Raw genomic sequence first — 23,876 nt, 5'->3', positions numbered from 1 at the left:
TCAGCCTTATTAAACTCTGTATGCAAGTATATGTAAAGAAATAGGGGGAGGGGGTCCCTTAAGGAGAGGACCCTTTGGAAGGGAGGCAAAGGGTGTATATCAGGGGTATCAAACATATGACCCGAGGGCTGGATCTGGCCTTTTGAGAGCTCTTATCTGGCCCATGAGCCAGCTGAAGCAGCCACCCCCCTCCCACGCTCCCGATCTTGGTTGGCAAGCCTGCTGCTGGCTCACCAGCCACCTCCCCAGTCCCGAGGTATCAATTATCAAAGACTGTTAAAAGAAAATACTGTAAGAGTTAAATTGTGAAACTCCCTGCCCCAGGATGTGGTGATGGCTGCCAACTTGGAATGCTTTAAGAGGAGAGTGGACATGTTCATGGAGGAGAGGGGTATTCAGGGCTACTAGTTGAAATGGATACTCTTCATGATGCACACCTATTCTCTCCAGGATCAGAGGAGCATGCCTATTATATTAGGTGCTGTGGAACACAGGCAGGACAATGCTGTTGAAGTTGTCTTGAATGTGGGCTTCCTAGAGGCACCTGGTTGGCCACTGTGTGAACAGACTGCTGGACTTGATGGACCTTGATGGTTCGATCCAGCATGGCCTTTCTTAGGTTCTTATGTTTAAGAGTGTTATTGTTTTAAGCATGTTTGTATTTTGAATTTAAAAAATATAATATAATATCATTAATTGGCTTTGCCTGTGTCTTCTATAAAGTTTTTATCTCTGGTACCTGGCATTCAGTTTTATGGTACGTGTGGCCCAGCCCGACCAAGTGACATTTATGTCAGATTCGGCCCTCGTAACAAATGAGTTCGACACCCCTGGTGTATATGGTTTCTCCTTTGGGGTTGCAGCTTCCATTTACCCTTGACAAGCATGTGTTTCAATCCCTGTAGAATGGAAACAGTTTGGGGTGCAGTTGGGAGTGATTAAGACTCCACCTCACACATACACTCCCATTTCCCTCCTCCAGTTACCCCTGTCCATTATGGCTTTTCTCTTTATGAAGCTAAAAAGGGTATGTGGATTGTTGTTGCATTAGACCCCCATATATGTCCATCTGCAGTAAGCCAAATGCCATTCAGCAAGTTATATCCTAGTGATATATACTGTATGTGTGTGTGTTGGTTTTTTTTTAAGGCTGGGGATGGAGTTTAATAAAAAAAATCGTGTGTTTTAATGTGAAATGGAATACATTTATGTGTTCCCTTAGCTAGTGTGGGAAGGCTGAAAATGGCTTGGAATCGAAAGTACGGTAAATAACTGCTTTTCATTTCTAATGCATTGTGTGTTTGCTCTTCAGTAATAAAAACTAAATGGCTTCTGAATTGCACAGTTGGATACAAGGTGAAATGTTAAGAAGAAGAAACTTTTTGTGACAGCTCCTGTCTCCTTTCAAACTATTTCTAGCATTTCCATAATTATCTGTTTTGACAGCCTCCTTGTCAAGGGAGGAGAATGTACTTCAGTGAGAGGCAATAAGCATAAAGTTTCAGTTATTATTTTTCCCCTCAAGTAGAGAATAATTATGTTGAAAATTACATTATGTTTAGTTACTCTAGTGCAGAAGCAGCATTTTGTATCTGATCGTAAGATGGTTATTTATTTCAGAAGTGGCATGATAGAAACTAACTTCGGTTGCGAGGGTTCATTTTCATATAACTCCAATCCCCTTTCGCCAAAATGAGGTGTAATTTAGCTGACACTAGGCGCACACATTTGATATTTTGTTGCTGTTGCTAGGCTGCTTTTATAAATTCAAACAAGTATCTGCAATACTGCAACTTGATTAGGTGGTTTGATTAAGTGTTTAGTTGATTAAGTGGTTAGATTAATACGATAGGCCTGTGCATGCACAGAACCCATGTGGGACTGCACAGGTACCACAGTGATGAACTTATTTAGATTATTTATACCCTGCTTTTCTCCACAGCGGTCACCCAAAGTGGTACAGACATTATTATTCCCTCCTGCAATTCATCCCCACAGCAACCTTGTAAAGTAGGTTATGGTGAGAGAACCAGGCTCAGTCTTACCCAGTGAGCTTCCATAGCATTGTAGAGATTTGGACCTTGTTCTTGTTTGGAGGTTTTAGCAGGGGAGCACAGCTATCGTATACCCTTGACCGAAGAACAGTACACTCCTTCTATCTGGGATGGTCGTCCTCTTCCATCGAGCGTGCAGCTTCAGGAGGGACACACATGGAGCGGTGAGGGAGATAGGGAGACACCCGCCTAGCCAACCAAATCAGCCGAATCAACTCTGGCGATCAATGGGGTGACAGATGTCGCAGCCAGTTCGCCCTCAAATCCAGCTGAATCAACCCTGGCGATCGATGTAGGGATTTGGACCAGATCCTAGGATCTCCCGGATCCTTGTCAGGTAGCCTAACCACAACACCACGCCACCTTTCCAGATTATGATTTAAATGGTTTTCAACTGTGCCCCTGATCGATCAGGGGCACAGTTTGAAAGTAAAAGCTTTAGAAGTAAAAAGTTTGAAAGTAAAAGCTCCAGATGTTGCCAGCCCCCCTTTCATCTGCACACCCTCCCAGCCTGAATGGATGTACTGCCAGAGTAACACCGTGAGCAAGTCCCATGAGGCGCTCGTCAAACATGGGGAGCAACTGCCATGTTTTGTGTCTCACTGGGAGCTGTGCAGCAGTGAACACAGCAAAGCATCCTAGGATGACAACCACAGCAACTTCTTCCAAGGAACCCTTGTTGCTAACACAATTAAGCCACACCAGGCAAGAAGACAAAGATGCCTGTTCCTGTATTGTCTTTTACATGATATGCAGTCACTTACCATTAACACAATTCAGCCATTAAGTGCCCTGTGACAGTCTGAAACATTGTAAGCTCTTGACCCATCGAACCAGAAATCACCACAGAGACACTCAGATTCCAAGCAGATGGCTTTACTGGTCAAATAGGCAATACAGTGCATTGAAGGCAAGATGACAGCTATGGTTTGTCTTGCCTGTTATTTGGAAATATAAGGCAGAGAAACGGCGGGAGATTACAAAGCATAAACAGAGCATTATTTCCCAGGAGTGGCGTTCCCAGGCTTTGGTATGTGTAGCCGTCCTTGAAGTCTGGACGGTTCAGCAGAGAAACGAAAGGAAACATCTAAACCGAGATAACAGCCTGACATCCTGCTCCCCTTAAGGCCCCCTCCCATCCGGCAAGGGGGCTGGTCTGTCCGGGTAGGTATTGTGAAAAGCTTTGACGAGTTTGGGGGCGGAGACATCCCGTGCGCGAACCCATTCGTCATAGGGGGGAAGTGTTTCCAGCGGATCAGGTATTGCAAGGCCCCGTGGTGTATGCGGGAATCGAGGATTTTGGAGACTTCGAAATGTTCCTCCCCCCCCCACCATTATGGGCTGTTCAGGAGGCGGCTCCGGGTGCCATTGTGGGGAAGCAACATGGGGCTTTTGAAGGCTGATATGGAAAACGGGGTGTACACACCTCAGAGTCTTGGGGAGAGACAGTTCCACTGTGACAGGATTTATGAGGCGGATGATGGGAAATGGGCCAATGTATTTAGCATTGAGCTTATGACACGGACGGGTGGAGCGCAGGTTCTTGGTGGAAAGGTATACCAAGTTACCCACTTGCAGGTCCCTACCGGGGGAACGATGCTTGTCGGCCTGCGCCTTGTATTTGCGCTTGGCTCGGTCTAGGTTGCTAACCAGCCAGGGCCATGTTGTACGGAGGGTGTGTGCCCAAGAGGCAATGTCGGCATCCCCCTCCCCCTCTAATCCTTCTATTGGGGTGATAGGACCGAAGTCCTGTCCATACACCGCATAAAACGGGCTGAAACCTGTGGACTGATGTACAGCATTATTGTAGGCATATTCTGCAAAAGGCAACAGTTCCACCCAGTCATCTTGGTGGTAATTGACATAACAGCGCAAATAGCATTCAAGTACAGCATTGACACGTTCGGTTTGACCATCCGTTTGGGGATGGTATGCACTAGACAACCCCTGCTCCACCCCCACCAATTTGAGAAAAGCTTTCCAAAACTTAGCAACGAAACTGCTTCCGTGGTCGCAGATTATCTTGCGCGGAAACGAATGTAGTCTAAAGACATGTGACACGAAGAGGCGGGCCAACTTCTGAGCGGAGGGGATCCCCGCACATGGAACTAAATGTATTTGTTTAGAAAATAAGTCAGTAATAACCCATAACACAGTTTTCCCCCCGCTGAGAGGGAGATCAGTCATAAAATCCATAGCAATCACTTCCCAGGGTTTGCTGGGTATTTCAAGTGGTTGCAGTAGTCCTGGGGGCTTGCCTTGAGATCGTTTGACTGTGGCGCAAACAGGACAGCTGCGAATAAAAGAGTCAATGTCAGAACGCATTCCCCCCCACCAAAATTGTCTGCGCAACAGGTGAAGGGTCTTTAGGAACCCAAAGTGTCCAGCTGTTTTTACTCCATGAGCCAAGTGTAAGACGTCTTTTCGGAGCGCTTTGGGCACATATAATTTCGAGTCTTTGTACCAAGAGCCTCCTCGTTCGATTATACCAGGAGGCAGGGTTTGAGCAGAGCGTTCCATAAGGCATTGTTCCCGAAGGGAATTTAAGAAAGATTCGGAGACGGGAACCCCCCCCCTTGTTTACGGTGGTAGTAGGAGCAGTTATGGGGGTTGACGAGGGGGAAGCGCTTACGTGCGGTGGTGTGCAGACTGCAGGCGGCTGGGCGGCCGGTTGGGTTGGAGGAGCTGGAGCGCCGGCTATCGTGTGCTTCCGCTGGGGCAGCGTCTGGGATCGAGTTTGTACAGCCAGTACGGGCAGGGCTTCTCTTTGCGCGGGCATAAATAAAGAGTCTGTTGGCCGATCGAGTTTTGCCGGGTATTGAGGCAACCGGGAGAGAGCATCTGCGAGAACTTTTTGTTTTCCAGGGACATGCTTCAGGACAAAACGAAACTGAGCAAAGAATTCCGCCCAACGCTGTTGTTTCGCGGATAACTTATGGGTTCCTGTGAGGGCGGCTAGATTCTTGTGATCGGTCCAAACTTCGAAGGGGACTTTAGACCCTTCCAGGAATTGTCGCCATAGAGTAAGTGCATGGTGAACGGCTGAGGCTTCTTTCTCCCAAATGGGCCAGTTCAATTGGGAGTGCGCAAATTTCTTTGAGAAGTAAGCTCAGGGGTGAAGGAGACCATCTGGTCCTCTTTGGAGCAGGGCCCCTTGCATAGCTACGTCGGAGGCATCGACTTGTACAATGAACATTCGATTTGGGTCTGGGTGCCGTAGCACAGGTTCCGACGTGAAAAGGCGTTTGAGGGTTACAAAGGCGGTCTGGCATTGATCAGTCCACAGTATCTTAGCGGAGGGTAATGTAGCAGAGCTTCCTTTACCCTTGGTTTTCAGAAGGTCGGTGATGGGCAGCGCTATTTGGGCGAAGTTAGGGATAAATCTGCGGTAGAAATTAGCAAAGCCCAGAAACTGTTGTACTTGCTTGCGGTTGGAGGGAGGAGTCCAATCGAGGACGGATTGGACCTTGGCCGGGTCCATGCTAAGGCCATGGTGGGAGATTATATATCCCAAGAAAGTTATTTTGCTCTGGTGAAATTCGCATTTAGCCAACTTTGCAAAGAGTTGGTGATTGCGCAGGCGGTGTATAACTTCTCGGACCAAAGTGACGTGCTCATCCATGGTTTTTGAATAAATAAGAATGTCATACAAATAAACTACCACCCCGCGGTACAGTAAATCATGGAGGATTTCGTTGATGAGTTGCATGAAGACCCCCGGGGCACCTTTTAACCCGAAGGGCATCACAAGGAATTCAAACATTCCAAAACAGCTAGAGAAGGCAGTGAGGGGTTCGTCCCCCTCGCGGATACGGACGCGGTAGTAGGCTTCTACTAGGTCCAATTTGGAGAATATACGTCCCTCTTGTAGTTGCCCCAAAATATCTGAAATTAGCGGTATAGGATAGGCGTTGGCTTGAGTAACTGCATTGAGTTTTCGGAAGTCAATGCAGAGGCGTAGGTCGCCCTCCTTTTTTCGGACGAAAAACGCGGGGGCTGAGTTGGGAGCATTCGATGGGCGAATGAACCCTCTGGCAAGGTTTTTGTCCAAAAAGTCCCGTAGTACAGTGCGCTCGGAAGCGCTCATAGGGTAAATCTTACTCTTGGTTAATGTGCAGTCCTTCACCACCTCAATTGCACAGTCAGTGGCCCGGTGGGGGGGTAAGGCATCACATTCTTTAATGTTAAAGACATCCGCAAAGTCCTGGTATACATCAGGTAGGGACGGCGGTGATGGGACATCGGAGATTAATGCCGGAGCGGGTGGAGACAGCACCGCAACTTGCTGTCGGTGCTGGTCGCATTTGGGGTTGGCAAAGGAGATAGTGTTCGTCTCCCAGTCTATACTGGGACTATGACCTTTAATCCAGTTAATTCCCAGGACCACTTCAAATCGGATAGGGGCTATGGTAAAGTCTATTTGCTCCCAGTGGGAGCCAATACCCATCGCCACCCCTATAGTGCGATGATCAACTGGGCCCCCCTTGAAATGGCTCCCATCCATTTGGGCAAATTGGACGGGGGCTGGTAAAGCCTCGGACTTGACTTTGAGTGCTGCAAATGTGGCCTCATTGATGAGAGTGCGACCGCAACCGGAGTCAATGAGTGCCTTAACGGGTAGTTGGGGACCACCTTCATAGTGTTGTAAAACTGTGTCCACATAAATGGTGGTTTCTACTTCCTTTACTTTAGTGGGAGCTTTCGGTTTAGCAGGAGATTCTGCAGAGGTCTGTGGAGACACTCCACTCACCACAGACCGGAGCCGTTTTTTGACAAATCAAGGGGGGATTCCAGGTTTAAAGCTGGAGGATTCCATGGGTTCTCTTCGTCAGAAGAAGGAAAGTTGTCCCCCAATGGGGCATTTGTAATCCGGGACCCGGCGGGGTCATTCGATGTAGGAAGGATAGATGAGTCCTCAACGTGAAGTGCAGAGGGTGTGGGTCTTCCCGGCGCTGCGCTGCGGGTGGCCGCGGTGCCTCTGCGTTGAGGTCGTCCTCTAGCTCGGGCTGTCATGCTGGGACGAAAGGGTTCAGGGCGATGTGGGCAGACTGCTGCAAAGTGGCCCAGTTCCCCACAAGTGAGGCAAGCACCTCTTTGAAATCGGGTTTCGTGATCCTGGGGTGGACGCGCGGGTTTCCGTGGATTGGGGGGCGGTGCCTTGGTCTGGGGCTTTTGGACGCTTTTCTCCTTGTTTCTTTGGCGGACAAGGGAAATAAAGTGCCGGCGGCTTTCCACTTCTTCGGCTAATAGAATCCAATCCTCGAGGGTGTCGGGATCACCCCGCATATACGACCAGTTCAGAATGTCAGGGTGTAAGGCTTCCCTGAAATGGTGAATTAGGGTGGCTTCGGGCCAGCCCACAATTTTGCTCGCTAGTCTTTGAAATTCATCGGCAAACTCTCGAACTGGAGTAGAGCCCTGTCTTAGTTGTAGAAGCCCTGCTTTGGCTCGTTCCCCCAGAAAGGGGTCCTCAAACCTCCTCCGTAAGGCAGTCATGAAATTGTTGAGGGAACAGATAGAGCGGGATTGGGTGTCGAACTGGAGGACCATCCAGTCGGCTGCTTTACCTGTCAAAAGGGAAGCCACATAGCGAACCCGGCTGTCCTCTGTAGGGAAGAACTGTCCTTGTTCTCGCATATAGCTGTCCACCTGATGCAAGAAACAGGGCAGGGTTTCGAGAGATCCATCGTAAGTAGTTTTCAACTTGAGTTGTTTCCAAGGACCGGGCATGGGTTGGCCCGGTTGCACGGGTGCCCTGGGTGCAGGTAAAACGGGACCTCCGGGAGCCGGAGGTTGAACAGGCACATTAGCGGGTGGCTGGGCTGGCACTCCCTGAACCGGTACTGCGGCTCCCTGTGGAACGGGTTGTGCCGGGGTTGTCAGGGCCTGCTGTAACTGCCTGTTGTCCTGAAGCAAGCGTTCCATTAGCTCCTGGAGTTGATCTACACGGCCAGATTGCTCTCGATTCTGAGCTCGTAACAGGTGAACGTCCTCACCCGGGCCACCTGTACGATGAGGTTTGCTTGTCCTAAAACTTGTGGCCCATTGAGAAGTGTCCCCCTACAAGTCCTCTTCCTCAGACTCCTCAGAGTCTTGGCGTCATTCCGCGAGGCGGCGTGCGCGTTGGGTCGTGCGCGACGGGGCAAATACCGGGGGAAAAGACAGACCCAATGGAGGACCGCTCGTTCCGGAGTCTTTGGGGCGGCCGCCTGTCCGCGCCCGATCCGCAGCCAACTGCAGTTCTTTATCCCTTGCGGCTTGAGCCTCGGCTTCCGCCTTAGCCGCTTCAGCAGCTTCCCTATCCGCGAGAGCTTTTGCGCTTTCGAGTCTCAGAGCGGCAGCTGCGGTAATGTGCGGTAAAAGTTCCGTTTCCAGGAGCGTGAGTAGGGGGTCGGGATCCCCACCTAGCAATGGTTGCACTCGGACCGCCACCGCGGGTGCATCGGCCCCGAACGTCGAGGTCAAACGTTGAGCCAAGGTGGCTATCGTGGTATCCTTTGTACAATCCGCAAAGAGGAGGGCCGTCTGGATAGCGACCCTCTTGGCTTCAGCTTGACAGTCAGCTGCATTGGGTACCAAAGAAAAACCTGCCGGTGCGGCTCCCACCATGGTACCTTCTCCCAAGGCGACAGGACGCGTTAGAGCCGTGGATGAGAGAGTCTCACGGGCAATAAGCTTATCCAATAAATCGGTTAGTATTTGTAAGTCCTCAGTTGCCAGCCGGGCATCATCCAGCAACTGATCAAAATCCTGGAGGTCTAAACGAGCATTAGTATCCTCCGACGTTAACATCCAGAGAACCCTCACTAGAGATTGCCACTGTGTCTGGACCAGTCCACTCAAGCGGCAAACCTCTGAATTAGTCCTAAAGAGTTCAGCTCCTATGTCCCGTAGAAGGGTAGGATCCTCAGATGAGGACTCCAGGGTTCCAAGAAGCAGTAGTCACGGTTCACTCGGAGAGCGCCCTCCTAGCTCCCATCCGAGTGGCAGGCAAACCCTCCGAGGCTCCAGCCTGACTAAAGAATCGATGAAGAAGAGTAGAGATAGCTGTCATAATGTGAGCTCTTGACCCATCGAACCAGAAATCACCACAGAGACAATCAGATTCCAAGCAGATGGCTTTACTGGTCAAATAGGCAATACAGTGCATTGAAGGCAAGATGACAGCTATGGTTTGTCTTGCCCGTTATTTGGAAATATAAGGCAGAGAAACGGCGGGAGATTACAAAGCATAAACAGAGCATTATTTCCCAGGAGTGGTGTTCCCAGGCTTTGGTATGTGTAGCCGTCCTTGAAGTCTGGACGGTTCAGCAGAGAAACGAAAGGAAACATCTAAACCGAGATAACAGCCTGACAAACATTCGACTCAAAGCTCCCCAAAGCTCCTGCCCAATTTATGACTCACCTTGACATCTCCAGCTTTTGTAGTCCTGAATTATAATTCAATCAAAAATTGCCCTTCCTGGTGTTGTTTAGTCAGTTCCATAGTTTTGATTACTCACAAGTATTCCTTTATCCTCTGTCTTTTGTTTCCTGAAAAGAACCCATTTTATGCTAGGGGCCAAAAACCCGTATAACTAATCTGACTTTAGGGACTTCCGGTGCTGACGCTGGGCTGAGTGCCACATCCTCCCAGGGGCTCCTGGGGGGAGTCCAAGTTTGCGTGTAATTTGGGGTGATTTACCGCACCCCAATCCAGCCCTTGCAAGTGGGCTGGGAAGCAGGAATTCCCTGCAGCCATTTATGCAGTTTGATCTCCTGAATACTCCGAGGGAGCTTCATTAAGTCCCCCGGAGATTTAGACGTTGATCCCATGGGCACAAAGGGATTGAAATCGCCAGTGTGCAACTTCGGCATTAGACTCTACCCTCCAGCACCTTATAAACATCATAAGGACTACATTAAGATTAGAACCTCACCTCCAGACGCCCAAGTGAGTAGATAAGAATCTTTCGTTCTTCACTGGCGTTATCGAATGACAGAGGGTAGAAGAAAATATTCCTGGTAACCGTGTTCCTCCCTTAATTGAACTGGATGATTTTGCTGCATGAGATCCATCAGACAAAGCAGCAGGAGCCTTATCAAACTGATCAGCCTAAACTAAAACAACGAGCTTGAATGATTGACTTAAGATCTGCCAATCCGACGCGTCCTTAAAGGAAGGGGAGGGAGAAGCCTTTGAGAATTTGTCCGAGTCCTCCAGCCACGTTTTACAACAAAGAGGATATTCTGGACCGGAAGACTCTGTGCTTCATATATCCCTCTCTATTGTTCTGCAAGCAAATCAACAGGAAGCAGGTCGTAGGACCGGAAATTCGTCTCACTCGTGTTACACTAAAACCATTCCTGAAGGTAATAACCATAGAGAAGAGACGATAGAAGGTCCGCGATGAGGTAATTCCTGGAATACTTCCTGGTTCTGCCGATCTAGAGCGTCTGGTAAAACTCGTTGGTATTTTCAACTTTAAAAAGTTATTTTAAGCCTAAATACTTATTTTTTCAACCCGAAAAAGATACTAAGCTGGTCAATGAAATATTCTTTATTAACTACATGCAATGGACTCCTGCTAGACGACCACCAATTTCTTAACTAAGTTACTTATGTAAATGTCTGGAACCTCTCCCTGATCTGGCTTAATTCATAGCCCTGCCTTTACGAAATTAAAGGAAACTTTACAGAATTTAACCATGGAAAAAAAAGTGCAGGACATGCTTGCTAAACATTCTGAGGCGACAATTAAACAACTAAAACAGATATCAACACAGATGGCTCAACTGATTTCAATGATGACGACTCTTGACCAATCATCACAGATATGTAATCAGAAGCTGGATCTGGTTACAGAAGACATAAAAGATATGAAGGTTCAAATGATGGCTACCAATACAGACATGCAAGTAATGGATTCTTCTGTCAAAAAAGTTATGGAAGAATACAAGGATACAAAGAAGAAGACAGAAGTCCAAGAAGGTAACCAGCTTGTGACAATGAGAACAGACATGCAAGAAATGGACTTTTCATCTAAAAAAGTTATGGAAGGACTTGTGGATATAAGGAAGAAGAGAGCAGGTCAAGGAAAACAGATTGAAGCCATGAGGGAGATGAAGGCCAGAAAGAATCTTTTTTGGTTATGCAACCTGCCTGAGGAAATGAGAGAGAATAAAGAGATCCTGTTCCCATACCTGACTGACTTATTTCAGTTGCAGAAGGAAGTATTAGACCATGGTTAAAGGACTGATTTAAATATGATTGATGGATTGGAAGGCTTTGACAGTGTGGATGGGTGGCATGGCTATTTACGGTGTAGTGGAATTAAGATTTAGACATCATTTAGGGATTATGTAAACAAGACCTCCTTATATAGACTACCGATGTGATATAAATGTATAGTGGAATTATCAATATTAATGTGATTATCATTTCAAGGAAAATGTTGGAATGTAGTATGGATATTGGTTTTTTCTTTTCCTTTTTTATAAGGGGTGGACTTGTGATATGGATTTGGGATATGATTTACAATGAAATAAGATTGATTAAACAGAAAAATATCCCTAAAATATTGGAGATGATGTTACTTAGCATGATTAAATTTATGTTATCATGGCTGCAAGATTATCTTAGGCAGCCAAATGGAAAGGGACAAATGTTTCAGAATAAAGGGATTAAATCATTTAAATGTTAGAACTGGTGGAGTTGGAGAAATTAGGGAAAATGGGAGGCTTGGATGAATCATTGTGACAATGTATAAGATCTGGGGAAAATGGAAGGTTACCTTTTACTCTGATCCAGAATGTAAAATTTTATATAACACGAAACTTTAGAATGAGATTAATATTAGGATCAGAATATGTTAACGAAGGATAGCAATACTTTATTAAGAGGTAGATGGAGGTGATGGGGAAGTCGTTTTATTTTTATGTTTATTGGAAATTAAGACAATAATTGATGTAATTGTGATTTTGACATTATTTTTACATTGTTAAAATTATGAAGAATTTATAGTTTTAAAAAATCAATAAAATTTATTTAAAAAAAAAAAACTAATCTGACTTTAGAGCCAGGAGGGAGAAAAGTCTCTGATTCTGGATATCAGCTGAATTTCAATAGACTCCCTACATACACTGGATCCCTCCTTCTTCCATCTGATTTCTTCAGAGAATAGGATAGGTAATCTTTGCTCTCCCTCTGATCTATCCCTCCCCTGTTTTCCAAACCACTATTCCCAATTTTCCACACCGTTAGCTCAAAGATTAACACCTGAACATACACATGAACACATGAAGCTGCCTTATACTGAATCAGACCCTTGGTCCATCAAGGTCAGCAGCTACTCAGACCGGCAGTGGCTCTCTAGGGTCTCAGGCAGAGGTCTTTCACATCACCTACTTACCTAGTCCCTTAGCCATCAGTTTCCATGAAATGCTGCTCTTGGGAGGGACAGGACTCCGAGGAGTGACGGGGGGGAGGGGCCCTTCAGCAGGAAGAGGTAATTAGTGAAAACTGCCAGTAAGGCTGGATCCAACCCACAAATGATGTTACAGCAAATAGGCAATTTGAGAAGGGAGGAGCCCTGGCTTTCAAAACAAGATGGAACCCGTCTCATTACCTGACCACGTTTTAAAATTCAGCTAGTATAAAGTCTCATTTTCTGGCTGGAGGTGTGGGATTAATAATGAATGCAAATTGTTTTCTGAGAGTCAGATTCCTCTGCAAAAGGTTGCAAGCCAGCTCTGCAGCCATTCTCCTATTATGGGCTGTTCTGATTTTTTTTTAAAAAAAAGAAAGTCAAAGTAACAAGGTGCAGTCCACATCTTAATTATTGTAATTGATTAAAGGTTGTTTCAATTCAGCAGGATCTGAATTAACTGTGACATTGATTTGACAAAAAATGTTGGCAAGAACAACTCGGGAAGCACATCTTGTGCAGAAGCACTAGTTGGCTGACAGCAGTTGGTTTTTAAAATCCCTGTTTAGTTTTGTTGGGGGGGGGTTTCTTTTAAACATGCCCAGCTTTCTGAATTGGGCTGCTCTTTTGTTTATGCTTCAGAGACTGTCCTTCATCCATCCCTCTGGCCGTTCCTTTCCCCTTAGCATGGCGATATTCGTGTTTATCTGCTGAGGTTGCAGGAGCTGTCTTGACTTTGAACATTCAGTAAGTGACGGGGCCAGGCCGCTGCTTGCCCAAAGACGCAGCAGAATGACCTTTAAGTCTTATTATTCCATTTTTAATATCTTACTTGTGGGGTCCAGAAAGCTTGACCAGGTTGGTCAATTAGAGTGTGCCTACCAGTTTTAGCTTTTATCGCCTAACTCCATTTTTAATTATCCCTCCTATGTTAACAGAATTGACACTGAGAAATTAATGCTCAGCTCCATTAATGTTTTAAAATACTTTCAGTGTGCCCTTCGTAGTTCACCAAATATTAAAGAAAATTGTCTCTTTAAAGACGTGCTCATGCATTCTTAAGCGGTCATGGTTCAAGTGCACTGCTAACTTCATGCTGGATGCTAAAATTAAAGTACTCCATACATTTTTAGCAGCTTTTTGTAATTCAGAGGAAGAACATTGGCGTCTCCAGATGCTTTTTAGCTTTGAAGGTCTAATAATGAACTCTAATCCACTCATGCAAAGCAAAAAAAAAAGGGGGGGGGAAAGCTGCCCTGTGAAATGAGTGTGTAGATTAGGACAAATCAAGCAGTTTCTAGGAGGATGTGAAAGCGTTACTGCTGTTAAGTGGAAGTAAGAGAAGCCTATATAAAAATGCATTTTCAGTACACTATAGTCATCCATATATTGATGTATAAATGTTAGGATTCCGTGGAATTGTGCACGTAAGAATATATGAAAGAGGGAGTTGCTAATTATAAAAGACCTTTGTTGTACAAAGCAATAGTCTTCTGCTACTCAGCATCCTTGAAAGCCAGCGTGATGTAGTGGTTAAGGTGGTAGACTAAGATCTGAGAAACCCAGGCTCGAACCCCACTCTGCCATGGAAACTTGCTGGGTGACCTTGGGCCAGTCGCGCACACTCAGCCTCAACCCTGGCAAGTATTGGGGTGGGAGACCTCCAAGGAATACCAGGGGCATGGCATGGAAACAGGTAATGGCAAACCACCTCTGAACATTTCTTGCCTTGAAAATCCTTGGGGGTCACCATAAGTCAGTTGTGAGTTGACGGCAAAACACACACACACATACTCAGCATCCGGTTGATGCTAACAATGCGCTACCCTGGCACTGACCAAAAACCAGGCTACTATATCTAGGTGTGCACCCAGGTGTTCCCTTCTCTCTTGCCACCAGTGTGCGTCCAAAACATTCTTAACTTTCGTAAGCAGCCTGGGAATTCGGTGTGGGAGCATAAAAGGAAAATGTCCCTAACCTAGTTATTTGTTGACCTTCTCTTCTTAACCCCAAATCTCCAAGCTGCTTTTAAAAGTCAGAGGGAGTTTAATCATCATTTTGGGATGATCTTCAGGAGCATCTGCTGATGGCGGGAAAGCCTCATGCATGTCTACAGATGCGGTGGGCTTGCCCCTGTGAATCATGGCCAATGTCGTAAGCATATCCTACACTCACGCTAGGTCTGTGAACATCAAGAAAAACAGAGATTCTGAATGCAAAGCAGTTAGTTTGAGAGCCAGCGTGGTGTAGTGTTTTGGAGCGGTGGACTCTGATCTGGAGAATCGGGTTTGATTCCCCATTCCTCCACATGAGTGGTGAACTCTAATCTGGTGAACTGGATTTGTTTCCCCACTCCTACACATGAAGCCAGCTGGGTGAGCTTGGGCTAGTCACAGCTCTCTTAGAGCTCTCTCAGCCCTACCTACCTCACAGGGTGTCTTGTTGTGGGGAGGGGAAGAGAAGGTGATTGTAAGCCGGTTTGATTCTTCCTGAAGTAGTAGAGAAAGTCAGCATATAAAAACCAACTCTTCTTTCTACTCAGTCCAGGCAAGTTTAAATCTAGCAGAGTATTTTGGTGAAGAATTATTAAGATGGTTTCCTTTGTTTGTCCTTCAAAGTCACAGAGAACCTATATGTCACTGCAGCAGTGTTTTTCATTTGGCTTCCAGTAATGACCGTCTGAAGGAATTCTCTTCATCTCTGCTTGACAACCATGTGGTTCTGCTAGTCATTTTACTGGAGCAGCATATGAAAAAGCTATGCTAAAGCGGTTCATGTGGTGCTCCATAACATGTGAATAGAACTACAGTCTGACCTTAGTAAGCTAGTGTGCTCTATACTCGACTTAATGGACTCCCCGATTAATGTTTAAACTTCTCATTGATTATTCCCTCCTGTCCCATTTCCCGTATGCATCTTGGCTCGATGAAGAATCAGACTGCTAACCATCTTCTCCTCAATATTCGCAATGGGTATAGTGACATGGGGGTCTATTGACACCATGTACACTGATGCTGTTGGGGTAATTTCATACTGATCTACATCAAAGCCATGAGGCCGGGGGTGGAGGGGGGGGCTGTTGATAGTCAGCAGTAGGGTGGCTGATACACACAAGTTCTCCTGTGTTGGGGAAAGCCCCGCACAAACTACCTTTTCCCATAAGCTGCTGTGGAGTATTTCCCTCCCCCCTTCTTTATGAAAGTAAGCTGACAGAAAATAAACTTTCCTGATGAAATGCAGTGTCCAGGAGCTTCTTTTTGCCAGCATGTATTCCTCCTCCATTAACTCCGGTCAATGTCATCTTCCCCTCAGCTCCCCCCCCGGTGTCCAGACTTTAGAGGAGGGGCTTCTATTGCATCTCTCCGCATTCCTTATGGGCCTGACCTTTGCATGCCAGAAAAATTAGAAAGTTAATTGAAGTCAATTGAATTGTTTTCACCTTGCATTAGAGGCACAGTAGGTTTATTACATTGTGATAATGGAGATTCATTACTCGGCAATCTCAATTTCATTTTGATATGGGGATTTGGTTTCCTTCTTATGCTTACATTTGGCACATAGCCACTTGATTATCTATGGTCAATATTTCGTTTCCCTCACTGTTATTCCTGGGAAAGATGTGTTCTTTATATGATACTTTTCATTCCCTCCTGCCCCCAGTGGTACTGGGTCACACACTAAAATAGTAGAAAGTCTTTTACATTTTTGTAAACAAGTGCAGTAAATATCCTTCTTCATGCATATTAATCTTGAGTAATTTCAGAACAGTGTTGTTAACAAGGAGACTTTACTAGTTGAAGCTTCCAGCGTGCTGAGCTTGGAGGAATAGCATAGTCACTAGAAGAAGAGTTGGTTTTTATGTGCCTACTTTCTCTGCCACTTAAGGGAGAATCAAACCTGCTTACAATCATCTTCCCGGCCCCTCCCCACAACAGACACCCTGTGAGGTAGATGGGGCTGAGAGAGCTGTAACTTGCCCAAGGTAACCCAGCTGGCTTCTTGTGTAGGGGTGGGGAAACAAATCCAGTTCACCAGATTAGCCTCCGCCGCTCATGTGGAGGAGTGGGGAATCCAACCCGGTTCTCCAGATCAGACTCCATCGCTCCAAACCACTGCTCTTAACCACTATACTACACTGGCTCTCACTAATACCTCCAGGCTTTGAGTCAGGAAGTCCCTGTTTCGAATCATGCCTCACATGGGACCCCAGGGTATTTGAAGGACTGCCTTCTTCCATATAGGTTTCCAGGTCAGCCAGGGACCCAGTTGTGCTGTGTGCTGGCAGAAGTGAGGTGGGATGAGCATGAGAGATGGGACCTTTGTAGTTAAGTGGTTTTGATTATTTTATTTTTTATTTTACCACATTTCTCAGTGGAACTCAAGGTGGATTACACAGAGTGAGTCAATACAATCAGCAGGATGGGAAATTCATCAAACAATACACTAGGCTTAGGATTGTAGAACCCATCGGAAATCTAAAAACAGAACTGCAGGAAAACATAAGCATTAACATGACACATTAAATGATGCAAAAATTACTTAGTAGCACCCTAGTTTCGGCAAGCTAAACACAGTCGTATAGACCACAGTCCCCAATAATGCATCCAAGTAACTTTGTGGATCATTAGGCACAGCACAACTCTATTGCTTGCGTAGAAAAGCCCTCTTGAATAATTCAGTTCTGCATAGTTTGCAGAAAGCCAGGAGAGTGGGAGCTCTTTCCCCTCATTGGTTTATGTGGCACCAAGTCTGTTGAGCATTAAGTGCTAGATGAAGAATTTTTTTTCTAGGCTGTATGTTATAAGTTGGGGGTACAAGAGGAATTGTACACACATTGTAGAGTTGTGAAGGCCCAGAAAAAAACCTGCTAGGCATGGCGCAGAGTCCCTGCTTCTCAGTCTTTCTTTGGGGGTCTGTGCTGGGTCTGAGACTTGCCTGCTCTTCCTCTGGTCAGTGGTGGACCTACATTTTTGGGGCCCTGAAGCTTGAACTGTTATGGGGCCCCCTCGTAACCAGCAACAATAGGGCAACATCCAGCAAGGTCCAAAGGGCCTTGCTGCCCAAATGAGGCCCAAATGGTGGACAACAGAGTGGTGGGATGGAGTCCTTGAAAATGGGCCATACAGTGATGAAATAAAACTATAGAACTATTAAGCCGTGCACCAACAAAGAATTTGAGGATCCAGCTGCCAAAATGTAGGCTATGAATAGATAATAGCGAGCTCAGTGAGCTCTTACAGCTGGGGGTTCGAGCGCTACAAGCCCTCGAGAAAATTTTGAAATTTGGCCAATTACAAGGACATTTTCAGGCCATATGAAATGGATATTAGAGCGTATTCTAAAGTCAATATTAAGTACTTCAACTCATTGATTTATGATTCTATCGCTAAAATACTCCATCGAGAAATTCACTCATTAAAAAAAGTTGCTTCAGGGGGCCCCTCCGGGATTAGGGGCCCTGAAGCTTAAGCTTCATTAGCTTCACAGTAGATCCGCCTCTGCCCCTGGTTCTAGAAAAAGATGGGGGACCTCAGTTTGGACTCACTTAACTTTGAGGTGCAAGGAAGCAAGCAGCAAGCCAGTTGCTTCCCTTCTGCTTAATGGCCGCAGGAAAAGGCGAGGGTTTGCGCCTCCGTTCTTGCTTCATGTTGCCAGGTGGAAGAAATCACACATGCACAGTTATTTCTTCCTGTTGTTTTTGGAAGGGTGGTCCCTCTTGGGAGGAACAAAAGGCCTTATTCTTTGGGTTGAAACAGGAGAGTGGGACCATTTCTGACCTTCTCAGGCGGGCCATTCCATAAGGTGGGGGCCACAATGGAGAAGGCACGTGTACAGGCAGTTGTTGATTTTGCCCATTTGCAGGTTGGCACCTGCAGACCTTGCTGTGATGAGTGGAGGTGCATAGGGGGAGAGGCAGTCTCGCAAGTACGAGAGTCCAAGGCCATAAAGGACTTTGTATGTGATAGCCAATACCTTAAATTGAGCCCGGTAACTGATGGGCAGCCAGTGGAGTGACTGTAGAACGGGAGTCATATGCATTCTCCATCTAGCTTCTGATAATAGCTGTGCCATGGCATTCTGCACCAACTGTTTTGAGGGGAGACCAATGCAAACTGCATGGCCAGATAAGCCATATCAAGGTAAGGGGCCATATTACAGGCTAGGCTAAGTTGGGAGAAAGCCTCTTTTGCCCCTGCATTCACTTGCTTCTCCAGCAATAACACTGGGTCCAGTATAACCCCAAAGTTCTTAATTGAGTCAGCAAGGGTCAGCCAAATTCCATCACAAGTGGGGAGCACAATGTCCTTCTCAACCAACATTACCTCTGTTTTTTCAGGGTTTAGTTTTAGTTCATTCGCTCTTAGCCAGTTTACCACAGCAGCCAGGCAGCGATTTAGGACCTCTACCGCACCACTAGGAGACTTGGATAAGGTTATGTAGAGCTGGGTATCATCTGCATATTGATGACAACTAACTCCAACGCTACAAATGATTTGCCCTAATGGCTTTACATAGAGATTGAATTGCGCACTGTAGAACACTACAAGTTAGGTCCCATACCGATGTTAACTGGTTTCCAATAGCAACCCTTTGAGTCTGATCTGTGTGGGATGATTTAAACCACTTCAGTGCATATCTCCTGATACCTGCTTCTGCCTCCAAGCACCTCAACAAGATGGTATGATATACTTAGGGGTCCCCAACGTGGTGCTGGTGGGCGCCATGGCACACAACATCTTTTCTGTCTCTTGCGAAGTGTTTTTAGAAAGTGGGTGAGGCCAGGTAGGGCTTTTGCCCAGCAAGGCTTCTGATTGGCTATGCAGATTTTTTAAAATGTTGCTTTGGCAGCAGCTGCCACCACAGCACAAGCATTGACATTGTGTTACTGAAGTTAAGCTGTAGCAATCATTTGATGGCTGGCTCCGCCTCCTGCAGCAGCCATCTTGTTATTTCACCCACCATGCCATGCCAGAATTCCAAATGGGCCTGGCCCTACAGGCTCAAAAGGGTTAGGAACCCATGATGTACTGTATCGAAGGCTGCCGATAAGTCCAATAACAGCAATAAAGAGGCATGGCTCAGATGGCATATACTATCATATTGACTGAATTGACTTATAGTGTAATTTACTTTGAGTGGCAGTGAGAAAGGCACACTATAAACGTAAAGAAAAATTGTTCAGAAACTTCAGTTAGGATTTAAAAAAAAATGTATAAGCCAGTTCTATTCAAGCAAACTATTTCAGAATAGTTTTAAACTAGTCTGAAATATTCTAATTTTGTCTAGATAGAGACGTTCGTGTTTGTTGCTTATAACCACTTAAAGACGTTGTATGTTCACAGGAAATTCTTAAGCATGAGAAATACAGAGAAGGATTAAAAAGGAAGGTGGACGAAGTTTACGAAAAAGACAGACTCCTACAGGCCAAAGAATATGAAGAGGGACTTGTGGCAGAACCAGTTAAAACCAAGATTAAAGGCCATGCGTCTGCTCAGCATTACGAAAGGAATGAACTCTTGGAAGACCCAGTCAGCACGGCAAATACTTTTCAGCCTGGTTCCTGGAAACCCCCGCAGGATCATGAACGTAAAAAATAAGGGGCTGGTCGCAAAATGTCAGGAATTGCATGAATCATTTATGCAGCAACCCATTCAATGAAATAAAGTATCTAACTAGGGATTTATGCATGGAGAAAGTTAAGCATCATTTGAAAATAAAAATTTAACTTATAAAAGAGAAAATTAAGCAACATGTTCAGGTTTCATACCCTGCAGATGGTGGCTTACTGGTAAATTTTACCTTGAGCTTTAAAAATGGCAAGGCTGGTAGATTCTACAATTTAATGTGAGAATTAAACTGAGTCCTGAAATTTGTTCTGATCGTTTAAGCTTGCTACAGTTGGCGGAGTGATGTCCTATGCATTGAGCCAAATACTGTTCACGGGAAGGGGGGGGTTTAGAAAATATCCTTTAACCTGTACTAGAAAATACTCAAACGAGTAGCTACCAGGCTGTTTCCTTTTAGAAGTGAAGTATGAATGGGAGCAACCCATTGGTGCCGGCTTACCCATATGGGCTTTTCTCTCCTGAAGGAAGATGCAAATAGGTTTAATCAGGAAAGTAGTTTAGACATCTCTGTAAACCTCCCCTCATCTGGTCACTCACCCACACATGGAGATAAGTATGCTTGTTCCTCCCAGTTTGGAGCTTGCTTGCCTGTAATACTGCTTTGATTTTTGGGGAAATGTGGGTTTATGTGTATATACACACACACACCAATCAGTTCTCATTAACAACTTCATTCAACCTGCTTAAATTAAAAACAAAAGTATCTAGTTGATTTTATGCATTACAGAAATTTGAGATGAATGCTGTAACTCAGGGCCCTAATGTGGTGCCGTTCCAGTATTTGTAAAAGTGAGCGGGACCAGATGGGGCTTTTGCCTAGCAAGGCTTCTGACTGGCTGTACAGATTTTCTTAAAATGTTGCTTTGGATTTTCACTGTGTGACTCAAGGTAAGGTATGGTTATGTAAGACAATACTTTAAAACGATATGTTCCTTGTAAAAGGTATCCTGTTAAAGAGGGCATCTGCCTGAAATATTAAAGAGTTATTATTAGAGTTACATATAACCTCTTATTCCTAGACATTTTGTGATTATACCCACCACACTGTCAGAATTCCCAAGGTGCCTGCAGGCTCAAAAAAGTTGGGGACCCCTGGTATGATTCAACAAAATATAACAGTGGACAGGGTTAGAGCACATCTTGAAAAAATCTTGGTTAAGGCTTGTACCAGCTAACCGATGCTCAGATGATGACTTTAATCAATCCAGTGATAGTGGAAAATGTTTTAACTTCCCCCCTTGTGGCCATAAGTCAGCTGTGACTTGAGAGCACACATACACACATACATATAGTAATCTGCTCCAGTTAGCTTGTAACTCACTACCTGCACCCTTAGAAGAATTAGTTACAATTCTGCTACGGGTATAACAGGTTTTAGGAGATTGTGCATGCCCCATACCCTAAGCTATGAGAAAAGAAGCTGTGATTTCACACGCAGCCAGCTGAAACAAGGATTCAAACTTCTAAATTCTGCTAACCTGTTTATGTATGAATCTTAGTATCCTTGTTTAAAAACAGACTCACACCTACCCAGCCCTGTCTGTTTCAGACATGCAGCAACTCACCTTGTTTTTGCAATCTTAGAGCAAAAAACAACACAACTACAAACGCAAGAGGATACTTTATACTGAACAAGACTGTTGGCCTATCACAGTCAGTACTGTTTACCCTGACCGCCAGGTTGTTCTCCAGGGTCTGTTCCAGTACCTTTTAACTGGAGCCACACAGCCCCTCCTCCTGCTGGTCTGCTTCTGAGTAAGGGAAATATTTCCTGCATTGAGTCAGTAAAACCTGGACTTTAGCAACTATAGTAAAGTTTTACCTCCCTTATCTACAGTATCCTTCACACACAAGCTCCTAGCATACAACGGAAAAAGTACATTCATAGTCACCTGCAATGGGTGTTCATTCAAGAGGAAATACTGATCTTTTTGCAATCCATAGAATGCTCTCCAGAATGCAGGAGCAAGCTGTACTAGGAAGCATTGCAGAAAAGGGGACAATACATATTTTCCATGCAATAACATTTTAAGTTTTTAGCTTTTTAATCATCAACAAATTCTTATTTTATGAAGATACTGTGTGGATGTACTTAGTGTAGCTTACAAAGAGATCCAAATTAGAAAATATGTCCTGGGACATAATTACTTAAAGCTATCAAAATTAAACTTGGATGCAAATTAAACAAATTTCTGGAATTCTCAGGTTTATGCACATAATTTCTAAAATTTACAACAACAAAAGTACAAAATGTAAGAACAGTGCTTGGTTTAGAAAAGGAGCAGGTTCTGTCCAGTAGGTTACCATTTTAGTCCTTCTTCGTTCGTTTAGCTTTAGCAATGTTTTCCTGGCGCTTCTGTTTCTTCTTTTGCTCTCGCTCTCTGGCTTCAATCATTTTTGCCAGTTTCCATGACAGTACTGCACTTGCTAAGAATAAGGGAGTAAGAGCCAGGATCACTGTGGTTAGAAATCCATATGGATCCTTTGCAGCCCATTCCACAATGTACTCAGCCCAGGATTTGATGTGATCAAGCATCTTTTCTGTCACCAAGTAGGGGGAAATCCTCCAAAAAAAGAGAAGAATACATTTAGTCATACAATAGCTTATAGTCTGTAAATGCTACATAAGTGAAGATATTGTAAAGCCAAACCTGTTTTCAGACATGAACAATAATAGAAAGACTGTCTTCATTTCAGTATAGCAATGATAGCCCTTGTCATCGGAACACTTTTTTTTTTTCAGGGGTTAAAGGAGAAAAGTGTCAGCCACTTGAACATTTATTTGTAATTTAAGTACTTATGTCAGTGGTATATTTTCCATCCATACTGGAATGGAAGTCCTGCTGAATTGGCTGGATGCCTCTTGATGCAGTTTGGGATGCATGTCGCAATTCAAAATGTGACTACAGCTGGGTCTTTGGTTATATGGTACATCTTTGCCAGAATTTCCTCCAAACAATGCAGAAAGCTTTTGCTGAACTCATCTACCATCTCACAGTTCGTTGAGACCTTCCCCTGAGATCCCAGGAAGCCTCAGCTTCTGTTCTCTTTATGATTCTCACTCACATGTAAAACATGCCAATAATGATAGTGTATCACATGGCTGCACACTTACCCAGGAGACTAAGAAGCTCCAGTTTAAAACCACAGGCCCGGACACAGTTGTAACGGAAGCTAAAGGAAAAAATATAGGAATTTCTGATTACATGCATTTTAACTAGGATATCAAGCAACACTTGCATGTATTAAATACATAGTTTCAAAAAATTCACATGTGAACTTAGTATTTTGAGTGAAAAACAAAGTATTTCTGCAAGCCAACACTTCATTAGTCAGAGGCTTCCAGGAAAATGCCATGCTGACATAGGAATGTTCCCTCTGATCCTGATAGGTATTGAAGAAGAGCAGAAGTGGTAATCATATGACAGGTGTACTAACATCAGGCCTTAGGCACTTCCCTTTGGAACAGATGTTAAGGATATCAGGTTTATACATAAAATCATAATTTTAGGACACCCATTCCCTGGGATCAAGATGTTAGAAGAACATGCATGCCTATTATATTTGGTGCTTTGGAACACAGGCAGGATGCTGCAGTTGTCTTTGTTTGTAGGCTTCCAAGAGGCACCAGGTTGGCTACTGTGTGAACAGACTGCTGGGCCTGATGGACCTTGGTCTGATCCAGTATGGCCTTTCTTATGTTCTTAACAGTACATTCATTGAGGCTAGTGCAAGTATTAAAATGTAGTAGCTGAGGCAAATGGTCAGCAAGAACAGCATCAGCTCAA

The 23,876-nt window shown here is 45.0% G+C and overlaps 2 protein-coding genes across 2 annotated transcripts in view; one reads left to right on the top strand and one right to left on the bottom strand.

The window, feature by feature from the left end:
- NDUFAF2 (NADH:ubiquinone oxidoreductase complex assembly factor 2) overlaps nucleotides 1-20,059 on the top strand; it is a 78,982-nt gene extending 58,923 nt beyond the window's left edge. The window contains exon 4 of the mRNA XM_056848854.1: nucleotides 19,804-20,059. Within this exon, the coding sequence (XP_056704832.1) occupies nucleotides 19,804-20,058 (255 nt within the window). The 3' untranslated portion in view covers nucleotide 20,059. The remainder of the gene's footprint in view (nucleotides 1-19,803) is intronic.
- A 2,219-nt stretch (nucleotides 20,060-22,278) lies between these two features.
- Nucleotides 22,279-23,241, bottom strand: SMIM15 (small integral membrane protein 15). The gene is made up of 2 exons (XM_056848718.1): nucleotides 23,204-23,241; nucleotides 22,279-22,652 (listed from the first exon to the last, which is right to left on the bottom strand). Exon 2 carries the CDS (start codon nucleotides 22,622-22,624, stop codon nucleotides 22,397-22,399), a length of 228 nt encoding a protein of 75 aa, XP_056704696.1. The 5' UTR covers nucleotides 22,625-22,652; nucleotides 23,204-23,241; the 3' UTR covers nucleotides 22,279-22,396.
- Nucleotides 23,242-23,876: the final 635 nt, after the last annotated feature.

This window comes from Euleptes europaea, chromosome 4 (genome assembly GCF_029931775.1).
Source record: "Euleptes europaea isolate rEulEur1 chromosome 4, rEulEur1.hap1, whole genome shotgun sequence".
Lineage (NCBI taxonomy): Eukaryota > Metazoa > Chordata > Lepidosauria > Squamata > Sphaerodactylidae > Euleptes > Euleptes europaea.
The sequence above is the reverse complement of the archived record's forward strand: the minus strand, read 5'-3'. Positions and strand labels throughout refer to the sequence as shown.

Coding starts and splice junctions, on each gene's coding strand:
- SMIM15 (XM_056848718.1), bottom strand. CDS start 22,624: ATGCTTGATCACATCAAATCCTGGGCTGAGTACATTGTGGAATGGGCT.